General features: G+C 38.7%; 1 protein-coding gene and 1 long non-coding RNA gene across 6 annotated transcripts in view; one reads left to right on the forward strand and one right to left on the reverse strand.

Moving 5' to 3' along the window:
- Window positions 1-311: 311 nt before the first annotated feature.
- The window catches only part of LOC108429407 (glucocorticoid receptor), a 53,143-nt gene continuing 30,791 nt past the window's right edge, over window positions 312-22,663 (reverse strand). For 4 of the 5 annotated variants that reach the window (XM_017701116.2, XM_017701114.2, XM_017701115.2 and 1 more), the window contains 8 exons: window positions 22,321-22,487; window positions 20,341-20,367; window positions 15,918-16,034; window positions 14,326-14,604; window positions 9,809-9,953; window positions 9,301-9,431; window positions 5,454-5,611; window positions 312-5,109 (listed from right to left, as the gene is read on the reverse strand). In XM_017701116.2, coding sequence (XP_017556605.1) covers window positions 4,957-5,109; window positions 5,454-5,611; window positions 9,301-9,431; window positions 9,809-9,953; window positions 14,326-14,604; window positions 15,918-16,034; window positions 20,341-20,367; window positions 22,321-22,487 — 1,177 coding nt within the window. In that variant the 3' untranslated portion in view covers window positions 312-4,956. The remainder of the gene's footprint in view (window positions 5,110-5,453; window positions 5,612-9,300; window positions 9,432-9,808; window positions 9,954-14,325; window positions 14,605-15,917; window positions 16,035-20,340; window positions 20,368-22,320; window positions 22,488-22,663) is intronic. The other variant, XM_017701117.2, reaches the window with a different exon arrangement.
- LOC108429409 lies at window positions 11,272-14,455 on the forward strand. Its single transcript, XR_001858005.2, has 3 exons — window positions 11,272-11,311; window positions 13,542-13,769; window positions 14,333-14,455. It is a non-coding gene; the product is annotated as an uncharacterized LOC108429409 (long non-coding RNA).

Genomic DNA, 22,663 nt, shown 5'->3' on the forward strand with positions numbered 1-22,663 from the left:
GACCACAGTTTCACATAGATCACTTATTAAGGCTGGCTTTGCCTCATACAGTTTAGTTTCATGTAGATTTCAAGCAACAATAGGTTTCACTGTGTAAATGCTGCCTAACAAATATTTATGCAATAATCTCTACAAGTTAAGAGTCATATGTCGGTCATTTTTGACCTTTGACCTTGTCCTTTCAAAACTGGCCAGGCTAGGATACGCTGTAATCATCTACACCTTTGTGGAGATCTATCTGTGTAGTCATGAGAAAACGTCAACGTTCAAAGAAAAACAAAACAGAAAAAAACTACCTTCCTCACACAAAATGACTTTTGTTCAACATTTAATCAAATATGTGTAAAGATTGACATTGACTACTTAAGTGTAATACAAAACTATTTTTAAACAAATAGACATTATTCTTTACATTGGATTACATTTACATAACTGAAATACAAACAGAACAGACTTTAATGTAAGCCATACGCAAGTGAAGTATGATCTGCCCTTAATTTTAAAGATAATATTTGCATGGATTTTGTACAAAATAGACTTTTTTTAGACCAGTATTAGGGTAGTGCAAATTCTTAGGCTCTGGTACATTACTTTCACACACAGTTATTTTTTGTTTGTTTTTCTTTTTTTTTGTTTTTCACAGCAATATACATGAAACCAAAGCCTAGACTTTTACAAAAGAAATAGAAAAAAGTAGATAAAACAATACATTCTAGAGTTGGATAATAAGTGCTACTGTAAAATGTAACTGCTTTAAACACTTCAGTTTCTTTCCTTTTTTTTTATTTTTTTTATTTTTATAATAACCTACTTTGCTTTGGTCGCTCTGTTGCATGATATAAAATATGCTCCAGTCCCTCGCCCCTCTATCTACTTATAATCCCAGTCGTGTTTTTTTTTTTTTTAAAAACACAGTGATCTCTCTTAAATCTTTCCTATTGATTTATAGAATTTACATTTACTTACATGTCAAACATTATAACACTTCTTCTTAAAGTAAATTTGCAATACATCCATTTTTTTTTTTACAAAACAAATTATACAAGCGTCTTATGCAATAAAATTCTTATCTGTACTAAAAGGATTTGAATACAGAAACAGACTTTATCTAATATTCTTCAAATTTCAAATTAGTGAAAGATTGTGGAGGATTAGATTTTCTATGATTGTTACTGGATGAGTTCTCCTGAATTCAAAACTTTTTATGGCTCTCAGTCTCCCTTTAGCAAGGCCTACTGTGAAACAGCTAAGCAAAATAAAACACAGGCCTGCTGTGGAATTTGCTGCGGAAAATAAACTGTCACAATAAACTCTATATTTTATCTCTGTGCTGGGATGCTACAGGTTATGGACTTCACTGTTTGCAGTACACCAAATGTCCATTTCGTACAGATGATGTTTAATGAGCATGAGTCCTGCTAACACTGTACTGTATGTGAAAGTAAGCCAAAAGACTTTAACCTTCTCAGCAATGTGTGAGATATTTTTTAAGCTCGGCTTTAAAAAAAAGTTTAACACCATGAACCCGGTTACATCTACAGTACTGTGCAAAGGTCAGAGGCCACCTTTCGGTTATTTCATTTTCAGTCAAATCCATTAATTCCTGGCCATTCATTACTCAGAAGAGGACTATGAGAGGACAACTCAGTACTAAGGGTCTGAAAGGATATGTAGCTGTCAATAAGCTGAATATGTTGGCTTGTGAGAAGCAGAAAATGGAACCAGCCTCTAAAACTGAACTTGAAAGGTGTGGAGAAATATCCCTAAGCAAGAAGTGAAAGCAAACTGTGTGAACACCAAATACTCAACTATACTCAGTTGTTGAAACATCTGGGTAATTTTCTGTTACATATGTTTTCTGCTATGAAAAACAAATACCTTGTACTTAAAGGCTGTTTTGACTGTACTAGAAATGAAATAAATGAAGGGTGGACTCTGGGTGCCCTGCAGACAAAACTGACAAAACATGCGTGTTAATACTGTTTTTGGCCGAAATGGGTCATAACATTGACTCTAAACATGAACATAAGCAAATGGACTTCAGTGAACTTTTAAAAGGATTTTAAACCTAAAACATTTTAGATGTACATATAATGAAGTGCGCCATGTTGGACAGAATTCATTAATTTTTTTTTCTGTTTTAGAAGTGCGCATATAAGATTTGTTAGTCCTGAATCACAAGGCAGATGTTCTTTTGGCTTAGGTGGTTAGTACTCTTGGAGACAGGGAATATTTCTTTACACACAGAAATGCGCTTGTCACACAATGAAAAAACCATTCTACAATACTTTAACGTGTTATGAATGAATGTGCACGCTGAAATCATGGCAAGGCTGTTATTAATAGGCGTGTTAGAGTGGGCTTTAGGTTGTGATGTAACGCCTTCGCTGGTGCAGTTTCGTTAAAAAAGACAGCAGCTTGTGAAAACTGGAGATTTTCACACAGCAAGGAAAACGAACGCAGGCCTGAGCGGAAAGGAAAGCAAATGTAAGTTTCGTCCCTGTTTACAATACCACCATAAAATGGTACTTTACCAGATTGGCACTCAGAAGCACACAGAAGGGCATAAGATGGGAGTAAAAGAAAAAAACCCAAAAGACATCCCAACCACCCTGCGCCCTTTCAATCATAAAGAAAGGACTTCCAAAAAAGACGAGCCCCGAAGAACGACTCTAGCACAAAAAACAAAGGGATGTGTACACACCACAAAACAGCCTGCAGCAGGAAGATTCAAACAAAAGCACAGTGAAACAGGAATACAGCTGCATTGCTGCTCCCAAGAGGTGAAACAGGACAGAATAATTAGTTTAAGGTTACGCAATACCAAGTATATGCTGACTTAAAGGAGAACTCCAGTCACATTTGCTCATAGTTGCTGCAATTGTGTCACAAAAAAAACTGAACTGCTACATGCTTTGCAAGAATATGCTTACTAGCCTTAGGCCCATTCCTATTTTACCCTTTGCCCCTCCATTTTGCACTCTCACACCTAAGGGTAGGGTGTTCTGATGTTTGTTGAGATAGAGAGGTAGGGTGAAGTGTTTGGGCTACATGGCCCTCCAAACAAGAGTGTTAGAAGAAATAAACAAAAATGAACAAGATTCACAAATGTATTTTTTTTCTGTTAAAAATATACAATAACCATTGTATGTATTATCATAGTTTTATGTTGTTTCAATGCACTATGGTCCTTTTCTTCATAACAAGCATTAAAATCACTAGTAGTATGCTGATGTCTCTGTAGCAAGATAGCTAAATTTCCCATTCCAACTAAAATGGGACTTACAACGGAAAAATTAGAACAAGAAGCTGGTGAATAGTCATATCACCAAAGAATTAGGGGTGGGCTATAAATAATTGTCACATCCCCCTCTTTGATGCCCAAGTTTAACTAAAGCCCAGCAGCGAGGTTGCTGAACATTACCCTCTTCTGCTATCACTGCAGACTGACAGGGTCGCCTACAGAGCAGTGCTAGTAGCCTGTTCATGAAGTAATGATGTTATTTTTTATTTGAGGGTTGTCCTATTTTGTTTGGCAAAATTTCAACCACTAACCCTTGTAACCCTTGTCCAAGGGACAAGGTGACATTCAAAAACAAGGGGTAAAGGTAGAAATAAGAAATGGGATTGGGCCTTACTGTTTTTACAACAGCACTGCTGGCCAGCTTTGTCTTTTGAAGAGTAAGACTTTTGTTCCTGGAAGAGCATGTAGTTCAAAATGTGTTCCCTAAGATTCAATCATTTTTGGTGGTCTTTGGAGTTTCCCTTTAAGCTCAAGTTGACTTGATCACTGTGAATGGTAGCAGTAAAAGGGCAGCGGGCCTAGGATTCTTCAAAACATGAAATTTTACTTTTACAGAAAGCTGTGCTTAACTGGCAGGTCAAGCAAAACCTGTAATTAACCTTAAGCTGAATTCTAAGTGACCTTACTTATCATCTGTCTGCTTGATAAAAGCGGCCGGCTGCAGGCCATTAAAATGACTTCTTAAAACTCATTTGACACTTTTCAGATACTTTAGAGGCCACCAGAGAGCACAGAATGATTCATTTATAGGGCACTGCACACAAGGGGTAGTGTGTCCAATTTTACACAACAGACTGCAGTTGAAGCGGACATATTGGCCATGTTAGCTATGTAATTTAGTGCTTGGTGTCAGAGGTGTGAGAATTGCATAACAGCATAAACAGCACACAGTTTGTGATGAAAGAAAAAACATTTTTCATTGATAAAAAAAGCATTTCCAAGTGCAATGTAGAGTGCACTTGTACAAAATGCAGTTTTCAAGTGCAATGTCGAGGTCTAAAACGGCACAAAGCATGACGTTTTCATGGCCGGTTACAGGGTTTTACACCCTACTCTTCAGGACCGCCAAGCTGCCAGCTTTAGAAAATGAACATGGCCGCTTCAAAGAGGAGCAGCAAAAAAAGCGGTGACAGGTACAAGACACAAGACAAACAGAACAGCATGTATGCCACTGGACAGAGAAATAGCTGAGTTTTTTTTTTCTCTCTAAAAAGGCACATTTTCCCTTTTTTGATATACCTTTGTAAACATTGCAGCAGTGTACATGCAAAAAAAAAAAACCTTTAAAAATCAATAGAAAATATTCCTTTCCTGTTAAAATCTGTAAAATTAGCCTGCTCCAGTCTACCTTTTATGCAGAAAGTGTTATACTTTAATTTAGGAAAATAAAAGGTTGAAAAATTAGTTAATTCTGTCCTTAATTGTGCCACAGACATTCTTTATATTTCTTTTCTGCTCTTTCTTGCTCTCTAAAGCAAGCTTTACCCATTCTCTAGGAATGACCCCAAACAAAAGAATGTATATCACAATCTCGCTCAGTTGAGCCGCGATAGCTGATGGCCTACCCAGGGCAGTAATCGGGGCCGCTAGGCCAGCGGTGGAGATTTAGGGTGGCGTTAAGGCATTGTTGTTGTCTGTTTTGTATAAGGCAGTCATTTCTGATGAAACAGAAGTGGCTTGACGCTCCCGTCTTTAATTTTTGGAAGCTGGTTGCTGATGATTTCGGCCAGCATCTCTGGGAATTCCACACTCAGAGACTTGTTCACGAATGTGTAGAAACAGAAGTTAAGCAACCCCTCCACCATCTGTGAACAAAGGCAGCATTTCAGTAGTCAACAGGGCCTTGGGTCACAAAGGCGTAAACATAGATCCAAAACACTGGGCCACTGTTAGGTGTTGTGTGAAGTAAGAATAGCAACAGCAGTGTTGAATACTGGCCTCACTATCTAATACTGTGATTTAATTAGGGTAAAAGCTGTGTTTACACAAAGGAAAAACATCTCGCAACACAGAAAATGAGAAAATTCTTGAAATTATCTGTTTTTATGCGTGCTTTTTACCATTACCATTGCCATTAGGTTAGGATGTGCTCTTCTATTGGATTTACTTTGCACATTTGTTGATCAAAAAGCTCTGAGGAAGCCCTCACCTCTTGCATGGAATCCAAAAGCTTGGTGATCTGATAGAACCTCTGCCAGTTCTGGCTGGAGTTTTCATCCCGTTTGACAATAGCCTTGCCCAACTCTTTAATGTAGGACATACGAATTTCGTCAAACACTGCCTGGCTCTTGAGTCCATCCTTTGGTACTGCAAAGACCAAATCAGGGTTATGGTCATAATGTCAATCAGCATAACAAAACGGCACACTGAAATTTACAAATAATAAGTCGTATGACAGCACTCAGAAAAAAAAACAGAAAACCTCATTCTGTCTTGCCCAGTCAATCACATAAATCCATTTCCCAACCTCAGTTAATCATAGGAAAGTATGTAAACCAGAGGAAGTATCAACCATTTTCATGTCCCTGCACTCGTCCCTGTGGATGGAGAGATATAATGCTATACCAGTTATTGGATTTGAGGTTCTGGGATGCTGGACTTCAGCCCAGGCAAACCCAGAGCCTATGCAAAGCGCTGCAGAATCCAGTACAGTGCAAGAAATTGTGTCCTGTTATCTTCTGTTAGTCACTAAAACAGTGGAACTTTGTTTGTGTAAAGTCTGACTCTCAGATGGTCAATAAAACCCAAATGATTCTTCATTCCCTCAGACTTCAGCACTCCTGTTCCTTGAACCAAAAGGGCAATGAATTCACAGGATGATGTACTGCAGGCAGAACAGAAGCAGAAGCCTTAGAGAGCCCTCTCTTTCACAGTGAAGTTAATAACAGAAAGAAAGAAAAGCTGGCTGTTTTTTTGGGAAACAGACATGTAATTTCCACTTCTGCAAGAAGCAATCAAAGCACACCTAAGTGCGTCCTGTTTACTTCTTTTTTGTGCAATTTGAAAGGCATAAAATGATTCTTTAAATGACAATCAGAGACGGCCATTTTACCACAAATGGTATCTCTAGCTAGCATACTGAGCAGCAAATGGCTTACCAAGGCTTGGATATGGTTGTTATACATTAACTACAAAACACGACTGCAGTGTCTGCCTACAAAATATTCTGGATTCTTATTCTTCTTAGATTTAGAAGAAACAACACATAATACAGGGAGCTGCTGGTTAATATGCATAAGTACTGCGGCAAAACAAACAGCTATTAATGACATTTTATGGTACTTTAATTTAAAAAAGAAAAATCTTGGTCAATAGATTTATCCTGGTTTGCTTATGTTGAAATAAATGATTCATACCAGGGCAGTCAGACTGTTGTGAAATGCTTGTTCTATAAAAACAGGTTGTGCAGTGCTGAATTGCTGCTATATCACCAACAGTAGTTTGTCTTTGACTATCCTCAAAATAGACCCAGAACATTTAGAATCATGGTGTTACCAGGAAAGTAGTGTCAGCACAGCAATAGAGACTCTTTGCTGCCCAGTATTAGCAGAAAACAGAGACTTTGAGAATGCTACATGAACTTTATATTACATTTATGACACACACACAGTTTATAAATACCATCTTTGCAATGGGATGACTTAGAAGCAAATCAGTGCTTTCAATGTATCAATATAAAATTGATATGACAAGAAAGATTAATGTTAGGACTGTTGGAGAGCTTGTGTGTTTCTGTACAAATAAGAAATTCATTAATAAATCTCAAGTTATAAATGAAACTACACAGTCCATTGTGAGAAGCCATCCAAATATTCTTAAGATAATTTATGTCAGATTTATCTCATGAACACCATTATGTATTAGACCAAAAACCTATGATGTACATTAGGAACAAGTATACGCCTACTCATTTACACAGTTTTCTAATGACACAATCAGCCATTCACGTGGCAGCAGTGCAGTGTGAAAGATCATGCAGATACAGGCCAACAGCTTCAGTTAATGTTCACGTCAACCATCAGCATGAGGACAAAATATGATCCAAGTGATTTGGACTGTGGCTGTTCATTGGTGCCAGACAGACTAGCTTGAGTATTTCTGTAACTGTTTATCTCCTGGGGTTTTTGTGCATACTCTCTAAATTCAACTCAGAATAGTGTGATGATTAAAAAAAAAAAAAAAAAAAAAAACCCATCCCATGAGTGGCAGGTCTATGGATGGAAACACCTTGTTGATTACAGAGGTCAACAGGGAATGGTCAGGGTGGTTCAAGTTCACAGAAAGACCATCAAAAGACCATAAATCACATGACCACTCTGTACAGTGGTGGTGAGCAGAAAAGATCTCAGACCGCACAACATGCCGAGGCAGATCTCAGACCGCACAACATGCCGAGGCAGATGGGCTACAACAGCAAAATACCATGTCAGGTTCCACCTCTGTCAAGCAAGAACAGAAAGCTAAGGCTGCAGTGGGCATAGGCTCACCAAAACTACACAGCTGACGACTGGAAAAACAACAGTCCAGGCTAGTGGAGGTGGTGTGGGGAATGTTTTCTTGGCACACTCTGGATCTGTTAATACCAATGAATCATTGCTTGAACGCCACAGCCTATTTAAGTATTGTTGCTGACCATGTGCATACTTCATATTCACAATTTACCCATCTTCTAATTCCAGCATGATAACGCACTGTCACAAATCAAAAGTGTCAAACTCGTTTCATGAACATGAACAATAAGTTCAGTGGCATTCCTGTTTACCAGAGCTGAACACCTTGGGGTGTGGTAGAATGGGACATTCCCAGCATGAAACGGCATCTAAAAAACTGCAGGAACTGCATGATGGAATCATGTCAGCATGGACTAGAATCTCAAAGGAATGCTTCTAACATCTTGTGGAATCCAGGCCAAGAAGAATTAAGGTTGTTTTGAGAGCAATGGGAGGCCCTACCCAGGATTAGTGCAAAGTTCTTAATAAAGTGCTTGGTGAGTGTATGTGGCTCTGGATGTTCTTTTGCTCAGTATCAACTGGTCACCGGTGGGCATTCCAAACCATGCATCAGCAGGCAGCAAGTTTGACTAAAGTAAAATTTTAAAGGAACAGAATAGATATAAACTCACAGGCAATGTAGAACAGAATAACCATATACATAATGTTTTTTTCCAATGCATGCTCCAATTTCACAAGAAATCACTAGCAGGCTAAACAAAATCTTATCACTATCTAAACAGATCATTATCTGTTTCAAGATAGCATATGTTACATATATTCCATAATCAATCATCTAAAAAAATGTAACTACAGCCTGCAGCTATATTTAGTTAGGCTAAGTTAAGCCTAATCAGTTCACAAGCATGGTTAAAATTCCATTGTTATGTTCAAGGAAGAGACTGTAAAAACTATGTTGTTTGAAAAGAATTTGAAAGAAATATATTTTCATTCTGTAAGTATCTGTCCATGTTTCTACAAACTTCTCTGTTTTTGTATAAACATAACAAATGTTAGAGAGTAATAAAGATTCTCTAACAATACTTATCATTGCACTATGGTCATTTGCATAAAGCTGAAATGATCTCTGCTTCATCTCTCTGCTCAGATTACTTGCATCGTGCCATCAGTAATCGCTAGGGTGCTTGCTGCTTAGCGTGCTGGCTCTCACTGATATTGTGCAGGCTACCTTACAGTTATTGTTGCCAGCAATGTGCATGCAGGGTAATACATGACAATAATGATGAAACCAGTTTAATGTTAAGTGTCACTCAGTAGTAACTGCAATACAACGTAACTGACAGTGATCATTATTTTTCATCAATTAGTGGCCGTGCACCATATTGATTCCTCCTAAAGTAACAGCACCAGGTCAGCTGCTAAGAGAACAGCACACTTAGGACCTACAAAAGCTGTAAAACTGTGTTAAGCTATGTACTGCTGTATGCCATGCCTTTAAAATGAGAGCCGATCTTCATACTAAAGAAAAAAGATTAATTCACAAACCTGTGCTGAGCAGCAGAAGGACTTTCATGCAGAGATACTCTTCATAGGACACTTGGAGTCTCACCAGTTCAGTGGCAATCTTTAGCATCTGCTCGCACTGTTCACCCATGTAGGGCAGCTTCATCCTCTCCCTAAAAAACAGCCAGTTTAGCTCATTCTGATCAGCCAACAAGAGAAGCTTTATATTCAGTCTCGTTCAGAGACAAACAGGAAAATCTAAGGCAGTTCATTGTTCTTTTTTCACAATTCCTAATCTTGCAATAAACTATATAGATATATTAAATGATTTATCAATACAGTAGATAATGAAAATTCCAACATTAGACAGCAAGACAACCCAGAAATCACATTTTCAGACATTCCCAAGTACAACACACTCAGCTTGTGACTTATTGATTCAGACACCAAACCTCTTGGACTTCCGCAGACCATGAATGAATAAATGAACAAATGAATAAATAAATCAATAAATCAATCAATCAATCAATAAATAAATGATTGCACTCACTCATTGATGACGAGGTCTGGGGCAAAGCAGAGCATGCCTCCATTGCACTGTTGGTAGGACCTCCAGCCAAGGCTGAAGGACATGAGGAATAGCCAGGAACACTGCAGCAGGGTCATCTGGTCATCCAGGTGCAGGTTTCGGAAACCTTGGTCAGGAAAACCATAAACAGATATTAATACAAATGCAATAGCAGCTAAAAGTAACCAGTTAGCATTAGTGATACACAGACAGGTGACCAAGAAAGGAAAAACATGAACAAATGAACAGAAAAACATAACAGTGCAGATGCTTTCAGACATTATGATGGCAAGAGGTATAGATCTAAGTGACTTTGAATGAGAGCACAAATGGTAAGAGCTTCAGTCAAAAAGACTGCTCAACTGGCTAGTGTTTTCATAGGAATAGTGACTAAAATGACATCTGCATTTGGATTTATGGAAAAGACATCAGTAAATAGGGTAAGAAATTGTGGTTGAACGTGCATATTCCTTTTAAGGGAAAACAGAACAGCAGCAACATTTGAGAGTTCAGCAAAAAAACATGATCCATAGAGATGAGGAAATAAACAAAAATAGCAAGTGAATCACTGAATGATTATCTCAACAAGTGGGGCTGTGAGGGGCTGCCCTGATAGTAGTGGTCTCTTCCAGGATACACAGGGCATGAAGGGTGACAGCATGATTTCACAAATTTGAAAATGGTGTAAACATTACGCTATGGCCTTTGCAGTTACCAGATCTCAACCCAGTTGAATACCTACATGAAACCTCCACCACCGTCATCAAAACATCAACTATGGGAATATATTACCATAAAGAATGGTAGTCCATCCCCTCAGTGCAGTTGCAGAATCTATGTCAAGGTGCACTGAAGCTATTCAGGTGCTTTATGGTGGCCAAGAAGTGTTGTGTATTCTTTTAATTTGTTACACATCTCTACAATGCATAGGAAATATCATTCTGCTCCTTTAATGTTCACTCCTGCAGCACATAAAATGATAACAATTCACTTCATAACCTCTCACTTATTTATTTTAAAATTTTGTTATTATTTTATAAAGTATGAAAATATGTGGCTGAATGATTCAGCCGTTATCAAGAAAAGACTGCTGCATGCTCCACTGCAAGTCATGACCTGTTTATGTGAGAAATGCTTTTTGAGATGAGAGAGCAGCAGCATACACTTTTTTTCATGCCAAAGAACCTGACAGGTGGATTTAACCTGCCAGTCAGTGGGGGTTTGGGGATTAGATTAGCCTAAATCCATACCCAAGTAAATGTCTTGTTAGTTCTGTGCATTAATGTATATGTCACGATTGGCCCCTCCCAGTCCTGTCCATGTGCGTTTGTTTTGGTATCTGTAGTCCTGCCCCTCGTTTCGTGACTCCGCCCCTGATTTTCACCTGTCCCTCGTTTTCCCTCAATAAAAGTCGCTTTCCTGCTGCATCCTGTGGTGGCTGGTCTTTATGTAACGCGGAGCGAGGTAGCGGATGCATGTGCGGAGGTAAGCGACTTTTATTGAGGGCAAATCCAAAATCAGGGTCATAACCGTCCAGGGTGAATGAGCCAATAGGGAGAGATCGTGGGGCAGACATGACATAAACCAGAATACAACCAACAACACAGATTCAAACAAAGCAAACATAGACCAATACATCAAACAAAGACCAGCAAAGACAAAGTGCAAACACAGGGCTTAAGTAACAAAGGGAAAACAAGGGACAGGTGAAAATCGGGGCGGAATCACGAAACGAGGGGCAGGACTACAGATACCAAAACAAACACACATGGACAGGACTGGGAGGGACCAATCGTGACAGTATAAGTGAAAGTATGTTTAAAAAGCAGGTAAAAAATTACCAATGTTCTGAATAAAACTTATGTTTTAAGAACATAGCATTTCCGGCATCCGTCAGCAAAGGAACTGAAATTTGTTAGGCTCTATTGTTCTACTTCTGATGCACTCATGGCCTAAATAAAATGCAAAGGTTTTAAAGGTGGTTTTTTTAAGTGGTGTTGTACAGATGCTGACAACCACGTTACATAATGAAATTAAAAAGGAGTGTTAAGGACTGAAGTGTAAAATATAAGTAGATTTCTTTTCAATACCATTGAGTAGTAGTAAAATTATTACCATTTGAAAGAATCTGCCAACATTTTTATTATGTACTTGTAACAGGTATATTTTTTGGAGCACACACACTGGTAGTTTTGTGAATGGTTTAACTGTTTAAACATGCAGCATTTCAAGATTTCAAGGCATCATCTCACTCGATCTAGCCTTCTTTATACACCCCTTAGTTTGAAAATCACTGCTTGAAACACATGCCAGAACAGTGGCAAACAGCCAGAACACTCAGATGATAAACTGCAACAGTCACATTGAATTTCACATACTTTATGTGATTACAAGCTGACTATTAAAGACTAAAAGCAGTACCACATTATGGTCAAACTTAATTTTTCTTTTTTCCCCCACAGGGAGTAACAATTCCATGCTGACAGCTTTTCAACTGATATAGCTGCACACCTGAGCATCTCATTAACTCACAATGCATGTTTTTCAAACATAATTTACTGTCTCGAATATTAATTATTGTCCATCACTATTTAATTCGCCTTGCGTACATGCAGTGCGAGAACACAATTACTTGGCACTGGTAACAAAAAGAACTATAGACTTCATCAATTAAGTCAATTCAACTCTAGCTTTCTTTATATATTTATTTAGAATGGGCGTTGCCACAAAGCAGCTTTACAGAACATCTACGTCCAAGTCCCAGCGAGAAAGTATGACAGAGGGATGACAGAGGAAAGTAAACACTTCCTAAGAGCAAGAGGACAAAACCTTGTAAAGAACCAAGACTCAAAAGGGGAACTCATCCTCCTGTGGTCGACACCAGATAGCAAAACAATTGTGTGATCGACACCAGATTGCAAGAAGCAGTATAGAATAACTGACTATTATCATACAATACTGAACACAAGAAAAAAAAGAAAAGAAACCAGCTTGTCATTGATCAAAAGTAATTAATCAGTGATAACCAAAGACTACTGGCCTATCAGAGTAACAAATGAGAAATTGATCTATGAAAACCAGTTTCTGACTAGTAGCAATGTTAGTGTTACTGTTACACCCATTGTAACTCAAGCAACCAGTCTGTCATTGGTCAAAAGTATTTAGATTAACCAATCATAACAAATGACTACTGGCCTATCAAAGCAACAAATGACTGATCTATGAAAACCAATGACTGTCAGTGAAAATGACAGTTAAACCCATAAATATCAATGACTACTATTAGAAGCCTATCATGACAGTACGTATGAATGAAGTTAAGAATATATGTATAGTGTGGGGCAGGTGAAACAATATCTACGATAAACAGTTCTAGTTTGAGTGTACAGAAGGCGGGAGTGTCATCGGCAGTGTGAGCGGGGCACATAAGCAAGGCTTACTGCACAGCAGGAAACTGAATTAAGTTTTAATAAATGATCCACTGAGTTGCATCCTTCTCCCAACAGGACACAAAAACATGAAAATAACAGTCTCTAACGATGTTCAATAACTAGTATATAAAATACAATGCATTAGAAATGGCTATGCATAATATGTGGTATTAGAATGCCTTTTACTTCTTTCCACTTCAAAGGTGACATGCTTAACGTCCACCGTTGTAGTGTTTGCTCGAGCGTGCAGCTCTTATATAATCTGACTCTGAGTCTTTTCTCAGGCCTGCCATTCGACTCAAGAGAAGCAATGGGACGGAGCAAATGCTTCCAACAATTAACAAATCATGTGCAAGCTTCCTCACTCATGTGCAAATCATGTGCAAGCTTCCACTGTGGCTGTACTGCCTGGCATGCTGAAGCTGCTGCTGCTGCTAGCAATCAACCTTCTTCAACAATCTACAACTTGCTTCTCAGGTTACAGTGGCAATCTGGTAATACAGTAATCACAGGTATCAACAGCTTAATGCTAACTGCTAATATCTTTAACCATATTCTTAACCTGAAATGGCCCTTTAACATGGTTAGTCCAGCAAAAAAATAATTTAAATCATATAATGTTCCGCTTACCCTGAATACAGCTGATGTACATTTGCATCCTCAGTTTTACACTGAAGTGACAAAGCTAATCTAGTTATCACGTCATGAGTGCATACCCTCTATTTAACACTGTAAACTGACAGCTTAAATCACACTTTCCTTCAACTGTGTTATTATTTAAAGTTATATATTTAAAATGATTACATAATCACAAATACTTTTTTTTTCAAATACTTTTTTTAATAGACTTTTTATGTGGTTTCTGATACTCTGTGACACACTGCTATCTATAAAAAAGGACAAAGGAACATTGCATAGATAAAAACATTTATACTAGCGATCCTGAATCAGAATTTGATGTAATTTTATTAATTTTGTGTAAATCAGCTAGTTTGTTCATTGTGAATTGTCTAAATTAGAATTGTGTGAAACTTGCTTCTAGAATAACAACAAAACAATCTCTCTTACCTGGTAGGGCCTTGGCCCACTTGACGGCAGAGATGACCTGGCGACCGCCCAGCCTGTTGAGGGTGGTCATGAGGCGAGTGGATGTGTCCGGGATGGTGCTGTCATAGCCGGCGTACACAATCTCAGGCTCGATGGCCTTGAGTAGGGACAGCATGGTGGGCACCAGCTGAGGCATGGACTTGGGCACCAGTGAACATGCCCGTTCGTTGGGCATGGGGTGAGCTGCATCGGCCATGGCCTGCTGGCCCTTTAGCCGGATCAGCTTTTTATTTTTGCGTGCTGGAACACAGGAAGAAATCGATCAATTAGAGAAGATCCTATACTCATATGAAGTGATCTTTACAAGCTGCAAACATGTTAGGCAAAAGGTGCAGGAGAAGAAAAGACTTCCTTGCTGAACTTTTCGATAACCTGTTTTTCTCAAATTATTTACCAGTTGAAAAGCAAGTACACGCAAACATTGGGCCTCATTTACCAAATATCTTCCTGAGTTTCTTTCTTAAATTTGCTCTTGAGAAAATCCTAAGAAAGTCTGTCAGATTCATGACGAAACCACAGCCTTTGTGCTCTGGAGTTTGCATAGATTATATAAATTATAATTAAAGAAATAAAAACATTGACCAATGCAAAAATCTTTGTTTAAAAAAAAAAAAAAGCATTAGTTGGTTTAAACAAGAAATTGTGTGCAAGTGAGGCCAGTTTCTCTGAATTTGATATGATCGAGTGAATTAAGCTGTGATTTTTTTTTTTTTTTTTTTCACAAAAAAATGTTAAATCCTGCCTTTCACAATTTATTTCTATCACTTCCCCTAAGGTTTTTCAAAAAGAAATAAACCTACATTTCCAAGTTATAAATACGGTATTGTGTTTTATATAGGCCTGTACACATGTATGTATGTTTGCATGTATGTACACAAACCCTGCTTAAACACATTTAGCCACTTCACAGAATGCATAGTTTAACACGGTAACAGAAAAATATGGTTGCATATTTTGCTTTTAACTGCTGTTCAAAATCCATCATGTGCACTTGTGAGATTACCAACAAATTCATTCTCATTTAGTCCCACTTTTTTTAATTTTCCACCATAAATGTTTCTATGGCAACTAAGAGCCTCAATGATTGAAGCCCATATTTACTGGACTCGTCGCTACATAGACATCATTTTACTCCCCACCCCCACCCCATGCCTCAAGCAAATAGATAATACATGATTTTATACCCGTGCACATAAGTAGATGACGCCATTCAGATTCCACGAAGTGCATCAAAGGGGCTGGAAAGGCTATTATTTTATGGTATACTGCCATTTTCTTAAAAGCAGCACCGCAGTGGTTCAAAAAACTTCCATCACCTGCTCAAGGACACCTCCTAGAGAAGCCACTGGAGAGGAGAAGGAGCACTGCTATGACCGTGGACTCAAATATATACATGTTTGAAAAGGTCAGGTGGGCACTAGGGTCAGGACTGAATTTGACAAAGACTGAATGTAGTGAGTGAGGGAAACATGCTAATGCAGGGCATGTCTGCTACACAGTGGACTATTGTGTGGCTGACTGATGTATATTGGAAATCACTCAGCATCAGTTACCTTCCAGGTTCATGCCAGCTTGGAGACACTTGCGGAAGCGGCAGGCTGGGCAGTTTTTCCTGCGGATTTTGTCGATGATGCAATCATTCCTCCCCGCGCATAGATAGTTGTGTTGGCCTGAGAGAGAAAGGGGGTAATTACTGGTAGGCTGACACGACTGTAAGAGGATTAGAGCACTGTACACACACAGTAAACACACCTTGGACTGAACCCAGCTTGACACTGGTGTCGCAGCTGCCAGCCCAATGACATCTCAATCTCAACATTATGTTTTACCCTCAGATTACTCCCCATAGCATTCATACATACAGTGGATAGGGCTGCCCACTGCTCCGGGCAAGTGTGCTTACTGCCCCCTAGTGTGTGTGTACACTAGTGTGCATGTATGTGGGTGTTTCACTGCATGGATGGGTTAAATGCAGAGGTCTAATTTCACAGTGTACAAACACAGTGACAAATGGTTGTTAATTGTAATTCTAGAGAAGAAGATAACAGAGAAATAAGTATTAAGGAAGACAGTGGTGAGGTCACAATCAAATCCCTGACAAATATTTATGAGTAAAAAAAGTCTGAAATGCGGTTGGGTTTTTGTCTATATTTCTGTTTTATTGAAAGTAATACCAAATGTCTTTGATGACCAACAGCATCTGGCTGTAAATCTAATCTCTCAGTCCACCTCCCCTCTGAGCCTACCTCATCCCCAAGTCTGTGGTCTTAAGGATCACACAATCAGTATTAACATGATTAGATAAAGTTTGACAACATTAGACCAGCCCTATAAACAGTTTGATGGGAATATGAGCGGACCTTACTTGCCTAACCAAGCTCTTAGCAACTAGGAGCAACTCCTTTTCAATGACAACTCCTGTACTCACAACAAAAGACATGCATTTTGAATCATAATCGAAATCAGAATCCAGCTTTATTGGCCAGGTATGCTTACACATACAAGGAATTTGGTTTTGGTTACAGGCGCTCACAGTGCACAGCACCAGACAAACACGTACATTTAAAATAAAATAAAGCAAAACAAAACAAGCACTAGCATCACTCCTAAACACACACACACACACACACACACGCACACGCACACATGAACAGTCACACTTGTACACCTTACAATGTGCAAAGTATGTGTCTTATATTAAAGTTCTGAGAGTTCATGGCAGTTAAAGGGTGTATAGTGGCAAAGAAAGGGAGAAGTGACGTACCAGTCAGATAAGTTGGGTAATAAGGTGGGCAAGTGAAGTGCTAGAATAAACACCGGCTTGAGATGGTAGTTTCAGAGGACAAGTTAGTTGTGAAAATGTTGGCAGTAAATGACAAATAGACACAGCTTAAACTTGACTGTAGCTGCATCCTCTGACAGTAATTTCTCTCTATAAAGAACAGCAGGTGAACGCATCACCACAAGATTCTGTTTGGAACATATATTTTGTATGGAATTTAGCTAAGGTCATTTCCAGAGCATATTGCGTCTGGCGGGATCTAGCTTTTCCCTGCTCTAACACACCTTAGCTCACCTCACATAGGTTTTGGTAACAAGTTAAAGCTGAGACTGCAGCTCCTGAGTGGCACATCTGTGGCACAAGTGTTGGCCCTATCATCAGATCATGAGTTTGAACAGAATTGGCAGTTGGTGCTTTACCCCGAGTGCCTTCAGCAAAATACAGTGATGTTGCTTTAGCAGCAGTCTGAAAAGATGCGGTGGAACTAGAGGAAGCTTGTGTTAGCCTTCACCTTCTCTGCACAGGTGGTACGATTGGGAGAGTCTAGTGGGTGGAATTAGATATTCTTAAATTGGGAATAAAATTAGAGAGAAAAAAAAAAAAAAAAAAACATCTATGACTGCATCAAAGCAGTTAAAATACAGAGGTGGCACAGGAAAAGAGAAGCTCTTCTGGGTAACAGACCAATGTGAACCAAAAAATCAGGTCCAAAACATTGCAAAGCAGTTTTTTGAACCCATAATGTCACCAGAGCTATGAATCTTCAACATAATGAATCCAAAACATAATCCAAATAAAAAACATGCACTGCGCTGAATTCAAATGCATGTGCAAAGCCAATGAAAATGATGAGCCAAAACAGCTGATTGCTGACAGTCTTCTCTGTTTTATGTAGCTTGTGAGGGTTTCTCCCATTGGCAAGGGGAATACACAGTACAAATGGAACACATGCACAATCTGTAGCTCTCTTGTGCCTTCTGGAGCATTACAGTCCCTCTAAGCTTGGAAATTATGCTGTGAGACTGAGTGACTTCTTTTGCTCCATGAGGGTCTGGAATGATCACTTCACCTTTACTTTCCACCCGAAGTTGAACTATTATAGTCAGTATGCACTATGAAAATGTTTTTTTGTGCTCAAACGCAATTTTACACAATTTCCCTTTTACCCCAAATGTACTTTGGACAAGGTGTCTGAAGTTTGCTTCTTTAGTTTGCTACTAAAGCTACAAGGTCATGCAGATAACAAGTAATGAAAGCTTACAGCCTCACTAAATAGCACTGATCACATTTTATATTTTATAGCTAAGTGTAAGTTATATGCTTTAATGATGGAAATTATTTGGTTTAGATGTACATGTATTTTGCTAAATGCTAAATTGTGGAGTGCAAACTTTTATTACCTGCTAGTAAAAAAAAAATATTTTTATGGTTCTCAATCAACCTACCAACCAACCAACCAACCAACCAACCAACCAACCAACCAACCAACCAACCAACCAACCAACCAACCAACCAACCAACCAACCAACCAACCAACCAACCAACCAACCAACCAACCAACCAACCAACCAACCAACCAACCTTTTGCCCATTGAGGGTGACTCATTTATAATGTAGGCAAACCTATACAGAAAGTAGGGACTGAAGAAATGGAAGTAATGAAAAAAGGAAAAAAAAGATTGTTTAAATTACCTCATACATACAATGACATAGATGTCATTACATTATAGGCACAAACTGTTAGAAAGTGGTTGCCTGCGCTGGGATTAAATCCTGCTTTCCCAATAAGTAACAACATAAACAAAAATACTTAATCATTCTTTTGTGCCTCTAAGAATTATGTATATTTTTTTTGTAGCCTTTACAGCTGATATGCTGTTTCTCAGTCTTTTAATGCACAAAAAATGTGCTTGCAGTTCTAACGTAAGCAGCTGTTTCTTTTTGAGCTGTTTCTTAACCAACAGCTTTATCGAACATCATGTTTTAGGTCATATCATACAGCCATAGTTGCTTCATTAGCCTCTTAGTTGAAGTGCAAAACTAACAATACAAACGTCAAACATATTTTGATTGACCATATTTTGATTTTGTTTGTATTCAATTTCAGATTTATTGTGATTTACAGTGTCATTTTTTTAACTATCAGTACCGTTTTGGTCATTATACATGTACAATATGTAAACTAAAACAATAAAAAACATTAAGAAAAAACTTCCACATAGTGATGCTCACTATGTGTAAATAACAGGACTATCTGCAGTTAAAACTTGAGTTGAAAACCCAAAACTCAAAAGAAGAGATGATCTGAGTATCTAAACATTTCTGGTGAAACTCCAACTTAATTGACTAAAATGCAATATTTTAACATGTCCATGATACAACACTGTGCATGTTTAATTTTGTGGTATATCACAATATTGCCAAATACTGGCACATGTCTATTTGGGCTAAGTGAAGAACTGGGTAAATCAGATTTGAGTAAAGCAGGACTGCTTTCTTATGTAATTAAAGAGCTTAAGTTTGATGTCAGGTATGTTTGTAATTCATAATTATCATATTCAGTCTCAGAATCATAAAGACACAAATAGATTTTCTAGAACATCCACATGAAGCAAAACTAGATGAGCTAAACCCAACTGAGCAGGTCAAAATAAAAACAAGACGGTTTAGTCTTATCTTGCTGTTGCAGACCATTGTTCAGCTTCACCCCCCCCCCCCCCACTCCTTTAACTCCACGTACCAATTAAGCTATTGCCTTGCTTAAACCTGTTCTGTCAGGTTTGACTCACCCTTGCACAACTGAAAAACATTTTAACTTGGCTGTTTTCAAACATACAAGCCACAACAGTTGCACGGGTAGACAGAAGGCCCCAGATACCATTGGAGATTATTATTTCAGAGTTTCTCATAAATGTAAGCTTGCGAGAAACCATTAGTAGGGTTAATAAACCCTTGGATGTTTACACCCACTTCCTTCTATTGATTCACAGGTTCATTACAATGATACAGTGATGGAGGATAACTCCTCTGCTCAATACAAAAGTACTACATGAATCATCAATAGAACACACCTCGAAATACATGCATACTGAAGCAGCACAGTAGATATACAATTTGGGGTGATTTCAAAAGGGGATGATTGAGGGCAGGGCATAACTGGAAGCAGAAACATTATTAAAGGTAAGTTTATTTACCATCTGTGTTTTGTCGTGCTCTCCATCCTTCACCATTGCCAGAACAACCGTAGAAATGGGAGAGAGAAACAAAAATAACAGATATAAATGTCTCAGTGCAACACAGCTTGAGGCATGTAGCACACATCAACAACAGAGAGCAGAGAGCTAGAAGTGGCATATCAATTCCACTCTGCATACCTCATCATGAATTTGTTACAACAGTTGTGTTCACATGTACTTCTTTCATTCATATCTGTTATTTTTGTCTTTAACACTGGGCTTTTACTTCATAAACTGGACGCTCAATTTCTGATTTGTGACAGCCTTTCATTTACATTTCATTTACAGCAATGCAAATTCAGGTCTGCTTGCATGTTTAACAGTTCTTCACATATCATCATTGACAAAATAACACCAGATGAAGCAACAGGTACGTTTTGGGGTATGTTTACAAAAACAAACAAGACTGGGCTCAACCATCTAAGCATTGGCCCCTGATATCAGACGTTGTGAGTTCGATTCCTGCCCATTAGTCCAAGACAGCGCAACTATCCTTGTTCTGGGAGGGTACGATGGTCCTTCCCCACCCCCTATCATTCAAGAAGATACTAAAAAGATGTGATGGCTTGTTTCATATGTCTTGAAGGAAGCGCATGCTACTCCTATCCCTCCTAGCTTGGTAGCATCATGTGATAGTGGGAGACTTGACTAGCGAGTGGTAAATGTCCACAACTAAACTGGGGGAAATATTGGAGGAAAATAAACATGTTAATTACAGATGTGCATAGACCTTTTTATCTAGACTTAAAGTTTCAAAACTCATTTAAATGTGCTTCCCATTATTAAAAAAAATACTTGAAACTTCAAACCAAACGTGCTGAAATATGAACATTTAAGCTCTAACAATGCAGGTCTTAGAATGTGATAGACACAAGAGAATGTTTTATGAAAGCTTTTTAATAAAGCCCAACTTCTGAACACTTTAGCAACTCAGCAAGTTAATTAATAAAACACCATGGACTGTAGAATTCATGACAGTATTCTGCAACACTGTTTCACATAAATGATTATGGAAAGATGCTGCTGTCCAAGTGAACTGACAGTAAGCTAAATATAGCAGAATGAGATTAAACTGAAAAATGCTGATGTATTTCTTTACCTCGCTGAATTGATATCAAATTTAGCCAAGCAAACGGTATGGCAAGTCAACTTAGCTCACAGAATCCCACTTAAACCAAAGTTGCTCAGAAGCAGACTGATATAATGCAGCTTCCATTCAGCTTCAGTACAAATCTTACGACAAATCTCAGTGCCAGAGTGGCATCACTTCAACCCCTGGCTTATGAGTGGTTGCCGCTGTGCCCAGTTACACTCAACAGTCCAGCAGTTTAGAAATCCTTCATCTCAAGGTTAACTTCCTCGCAGGGAGCTGCACTCTGACAGAAAGCAATGGCTGCTCTTTATTGGGCAAGTGGCCAACACAAACAAGGCCATCTATCTGTAAATACTGCCAGGTGAGGGAGAAAGTGACTGATGGGGAAGAAGCTCTAAAGCACAACCGCAATGGATCAATTTGATTTTTTTTTCAGAGATATCTCATGAAAGCAGAGAGGAGAAAATGAAAAAAAATTATTTGAGGCAATATTAAAAAAAGAGTCTTTACAGCTGTCCTCTGAAGACCCATTCCATACCTCTGCAAAGCAGAAACCATGGCATTAAACTGTTTTTATTTTGTCGAAAGATGAGAAGCGATAAAATGTCATGCACAAGCTGATGCCTTGCTTGACTTGTAGCCAAAACTCAGTGCATGCAGGCAGGTGGAGGGGATTGAGTGGCTTAGCCCAACAAATGCGCGTTAATTCATTTCCTTAAGATCAAAAAGTACCTATATTTTCAAAAATATTGCCTCATACCCCAGAATTCAGTGAGTTTAAGCCTTTAGTCAGAGGAGGAGTTTTCACACAGTGTGGGTTTTATGTGGGATTCCTGCATGCTCACCCTCCACAGCTCTTTTGAAGAAGACCTTGCAGCTGCCGCAGGTAAGGACCCCATAGTGGCATCCTGATGCCTCATCTGAACACACCAGGCAGATTTTGTGGGTTGGGCCGCCAGGTCGGGCCGGGCCAGAGGAGCTAGAACTGCTGGTGTCCGGCCTTTGATCAGAGCTGCAATGCAAACAAAAACCCCCAAACAATTTGAATTTCAATATCAAATTGAACTAAAGCTTATCTGTTGTTAAAACTCAACCTGTGTACTGAGGATTAGAACGTCTTTCAATTGAAAGCATTTCAAACAACTTGATAACTACCATTCAAACAAGGGTTACACGTACATAAGAAGT

Source organism: Pygocentrus nattereri, chromosome 16 (genome assembly GCF_015220715.1).
Source record: "Pygocentrus nattereri isolate fPygNat1 chromosome 16, fPygNat1.pri, whole genome shotgun sequence".
Lineage (NCBI taxonomy): Eukaryota > Metazoa > Chordata > Actinopteri > Characiformes > Serrasalmidae > Pygocentrus > Pygocentrus nattereri.